Source organism: Vigna unguiculata, chromosome 1, assembly GCF_037176805.1.
Source record: "Vigna unguiculata cultivar grain cowpea cultivar isolate G323 ecotype 2 chromosome 1, ASM3717680v1, whole genome shotgun sequence".
In the NCBI taxonomy this organism is placed as follows: domain Eukaryota; kingdom Viridiplantae; phylum Streptophyta; class Magnoliopsida; order Fabales; family Fabaceae; genus Vigna; species Vigna unguiculata.
In genome coordinates, this window is record NC_140792.1 from 4,139,242 (window position 1) to 4,143,964 (window position 4,723).

The following is a 4,723-nucleotide window of genomic DNA, read 5'->3' on the forward strand; positions in this document are numbered from 1 at the left end:
TCATTTCATGTGAAAGATGATGAGTTAAGAAATCAAATCAGCATCAACAATTTTAGGCTCAGGTATTGAAAATAGCCAATGAAAAGTTCCCATATTTTAAAATACTAGTTATTCATGTAAGAAAATGCTAAGCATAAAAGGGCCCCAAAAACCACCTCTTAGTGCTGGTCAACATCAAATACTTATCAAAACCATATTCAAATAACATCACCTGCCAAACCACAGTTGAGAATAAACAAAAAGAGAAAAACCACATCAAACTCAAGCATGCCAAACCAAACCAAGGGGAGAGAATATCTCTCTGGTTGTTTGGGTTTCAAGCTTTCATTCTTTCCTCTTCTTTTCTTTCCTCTGTGAACTTCTTCCTCACTAGGAAAACAAAAACCTCATCCTTTATTCTTCCCACTTATTCAACCTCTGCTTTATCCTTAGAATAATATGGTTCAAAGAAAGGTTCCTGGCAAGCTTGGAATCCAAGCTGAACATGTTAAATCAGACAAGAGGTTGGCAAATATGAAGCTATCTTCATCTCAGCACCAAGATGCCAAAACTAGAGGGGCTGATATGAAGAAGAAAATGAGAAAATCAAGGTCAATAAACCTTTCTGATCTTGAGGCTCTTCAATCATCATCATCATCATCAACACCTTCAAGGAGAAGCTTGTCTCAACCAGGAAAGCCACCTCCTCTTCAAACTCCAACCACTGCAGCATCAGCATCAGCATCAGCATCACCTCAGAAGCAGCAACCTTTGTTCAGAACAACAGATGTTTCACCCAATTACATGAAACCAACAAGCAGTTCACATGCAAAAAAGGAACTTTTCCCGGTAAGCCACAGGAACGCTCAATCTGGTTCTGATTTTAAGAATCTTCCAAGAAAATTTTCCACTGATTCCAAAGCTGCCTGTGCTAAAAAACCTGCCAAAGCCTTGGCAAGATCGTCTAGTTTGAGTTTGGTGAGAACATTGACAAAAACCACTAGTTTCAAGGCTTCTAGAGCCTGTTCTAGAAAATCCTCCAGGGCTGTTATGTGTGCAGATATGACTGCACCACAGAGAGCCACTTGTTCTTCAACTTTGAAGGACTCAAAGTTCCCTTCGTACCTCATGCTTAGCCCTGGGGCAACCGAGTCAGAGGGAACTTCAGCCATGAAGGTTTGCCCTTACACATATTGTTCCCTTAATGGTCATCATCATGTTGATTTGCCGCCATTGAAGAGCTTCGTGTCAGCAAGGAGGCGCCTTCTGAAGACGCAGAAGCGCGCCAAGCTTGAAGCTCTCAGCCCCCGGAGACTGAAGGTTCCCCTTGAGACAGATAAGAAGGAATCTGATGTTGAGCAGAATGTTTTTGATGAAAAACCTGCTTGTGATGAAATCGGCATTGATATCTTCATTGAAATCTATGCCAACGAAAAGGATGCAAAACCAACCGGAGAAGAAGAAATGGGGAGAAGAGATTTTCTCAAAGAGATTGAGGATCAAGCAGATAACAAGTCACCGATTGAAGATAATGGCGTAGCAGCAAGAACCATTGGTATTCCTTCTCCCTATGTACGTGAACTTGATCTTGAAGAGGATTTGAAAAAGCCCTTTGATGACGTTGCAATCGGAGTAGATACCAACGGCAAATTTCTCCAAGAACAAAGTTCACAATATGCAATTGAAGATCACCAACCTACTGTCTGGTGTCATGAAGAAATGAGCATGGGAAGCTACTGCAGCGATGGGGAACAAGACATGGGGGATGTTGACATGGATGATTCTGATTCCAGAACCTACGCAATGGAGTGGAAGGAGGAGAGATTTTGCGGATTCGATCACGAAGAGGATTCTGATTCTTCAGTTTACACAGAAGAGGACAACGACTCAAAAGTTGAGTCCTCATCAAAGAGTTCTCATGATGTGTCAGTCACATGGTTAGATGACATCCTTGGTAGCTACTATGAGGACTTTTTGGTTGATGAAACACACAAAGAGGCCAATTCAGAAGAAAGCACCCATTTTGAAGAATCTATTGGCATTAGTTCCGTCCTTGAAGACACGAATGGAAGCATTGAAGCCAAAGAAATTGACCAATCTTCATTTCCAGAGGAAATATTTGAGTATATGATGATTGCAGGAGATAATGGTGGAGAAGATGAGAAACATGTGGATGATGAGGCCAGTTGCAACTCAAAGACACTTGATGAACAGACATTTGACAGCACTCAGAATCAGAAGATGAGTGGCACTAGCACAATTGACGAGACAGGGGAAGATGGATGCTTAAGCAGCCTAGGGAACAATGATCAGAGCAGTAAAATGGAGAGGGTAATTGAGTTGGTGAATGTGTCTGAGGAAAGTAACATGGCGGATCAAGATCAGGATTTGTTGGAAAAAGGCCAAGGTAAAGGTAGAAGGTTCCAAAGAACAAGTTGCATAGGTGGTGAAGAGGAAAACACAAGCAAGAATTGGAAAGGTTCAATTGGGAGAAAGAGGGGTGTTGAAGATGATGATGAAATGAGAAAGTTCAACCCCAAAGAGCCAAATTTCCTGCCTTTGGTTCCTGAACCAGAAAATGAAAAGGTTGACCTGAGACATCAAATGATGGATGAGAGAAAGAATTCAGAGGAATGGATGCTTGATTGTGCACTCAGACAAGCTGTGACAAAACTTGCACCAGCTAGGAAGAAGAAGGTGGCACTGCTAGTTGAAGCCTTTGAAACGGTGATGCCAGCACCCAAATGTGAAAACCGTGTGAGAAACAATTCAGCATTTGGTCATGCAGGAAGAATTCAAGCTTGTAGCTGATGGATGTCGCTGAGGTAAAAATTGAAAACATAACCCTTTTTTCATTCTTTCTAAGCTCCTCATTAACATCAGCAATTATTTCAGTCTTTCAGCATTTTAAAATGATCCTTGACATGGGAACTTATGCACATTAAGATTCTTTATATCACTAGGAGCACACACCCGTTTTCATATCTTAAAGAGTTTAAATTAAAGCAGAACTTTCCGTATATATGATTAATGAATTTGAGTTTCTTTATGCATGAAGTTGTTTTTGTTTTCAAGTGTGAATACAAGATCAGTCCCTGAACACAATGTTTCTGTCTCCTTTTTCTGTTTTGGTTAGTCTTCTGTCACGAAAGGTGAACCAAGAGAAAGTGTTATCTTCTTGCACGGGAAGCATAACCAAACATCTGAAGAGAAATGTGCCATTGCACCAAGTAAATTTGGCTGGCATATCCAACTTTCTGAAACGTGGATAAACTCAGCTTCAAACATCAAGGACTTGCAACAGTAAAATGAAGAGTGAAGCTCCAGAAGGGGAACTTGTGGTTGCTGTTTAGCTTTATGGATTTGCTTTACCAGAATGTTCAGTGAACTTTAATCATGTGTTGTTTACTTTGTTACATATGTTTGTATTTGATGCACTAATATATTGTGTTGATGAAGATTATCCATGCCTCTGGATTCTGATAACTTATTTGCTAGTTTGTACAATGCAGGACAACTAATTATCATGTGATTTTCTGTTTTCACTTTCATCATATATGGATACAAAATATTGTGTCATGAAAGAAAACATATTATTCATACTAAACCAAAAAAAAACTTCAGATTCAAAAGCAAATAAGATCTCCATGAAATGATGATGATACACAATTAGCAGATATCAGATGTATTAGCCAATTGTTGGAGTCCTTGTGACTTTGTTAGATTCATCCACATACAATCGAACTCTCTTAGGATTATAATCTGCAGTGACAAAAGAGTCATGAGGCACCACTTGAATTTGAGCATCACTCATCTCTTGTTTGATCTTTGTTTCTGCTTCTTCAGCAGTGACACCAACCAGTTCAGGCCAACTTGTCTTTGTAGGGTTGTTAGTTTCCAAAGCCTGTTTGTAATTCCCTGCACACCAAACATACTTTGATACTATTCACACACATTCATGAAAGTTTTATCCAAATGTGACTTGAACATATTTGAAAAGAGGAAGAATAGTACTCACTTGGCAAGGGCACATTGGGTTGTTCCTGAGAAGGGTTAGTCCCTTGTTCTTGCTTTTCCTCAGCCATGAACACCAAACAATGTGTAGTACTAAAAAAAAAGGATGTTTTGATGATGAAAGTTTTGTTAAGTAAGAGCCATGGAAACTCTTAATCGGTGGAGTTTGGTTTGTAGCTTGCCACCTCTTTTGGACTTTCGCATGTTCAGATGATTAAGCTGATTTTTCCAATGCCATATGCCTCAATTTTGTAGTGTCACGTAAGCCACCTAACACTATTTTAACGCATGATAATGCTACATGCCAATGTTTAATAGAATAAGACTAAACAATTATATACTTCACTCCTTTTTTTTTATTTTTTTTATTTTATTTTAAGTCTTGCTTCATTTTATAAATCAAAATTTGACCTCTTTCTATGTATATGAATACTTATATTCTAGTTTTACATCAATTCATCTTGAATAATTTAATATTTTATAGAACTTCTTACCATATTAAGTATTTATTTATTCTAAGATAGAAACCGTTAATTTCGGTGATATTTTGTTTTCAAACTCTAATTTTAAAGTTGTCAAACTCTAATTTTAAGGGTCAACTTTATTTTGAATTGCTTTTTATTTTAAGATTAATTTAATATTAAATATTAAAGTTGAATGACTCATTCCTATTTTTTATATATTTATGAATTAATCCTTTTTTTATTTTTTATAATGTCTAAGTTCGCAA

General features: G+C 37.9%; 2 protein-coding genes across 2 annotated transcripts; one reads left to right on the plus strand and one right to left on the minus strand.

Moving 5' to 3' along the window:
* Window positions 1-212: 212 nt before the first annotated feature.
* LOC114175951 (uncharacterized) lies at window positions 213-3,465 on the plus strand. The gene is made up of 2 exons (XM_028060849.2): window positions 213-2,804; window positions 3,116-3,465. Exon 1 carries the CDS (start codon window positions 439-441, stop codon window positions 2,788-2,790), a length of 2,352 nt encoding a protein of 783 aa, XP_027916650.2. The 5' UTR covers window positions 213-438; the 3' UTR covers window positions 2,791-2,804; window positions 3,116-3,465.
* An 85-nt stretch (window positions 3,466-3,550) lies between these two features.
* Window positions 3,551-4,154, minus strand: LOC114176033 (subtilisin inhibitor 1). Its single transcript, XM_028060965.2, has 2 exons — window positions 3,998-4,154; window positions 3,551-3,897 (listed from the first exon to the last, which is right to left on the minus strand). Exons 1-2 carry the CDS (start codon window positions 4,062-4,064, stop codon window positions 3,668-3,670), a joined length of 297 nt encoding a protein of 98 aa, XP_027916766.1. The 5' UTR covers window positions 4,065-4,154; the 3' UTR covers window positions 3,551-3,667.
* Between the last annotated feature and the right edge of the window lie 569 nt (window positions 4,155-4,723).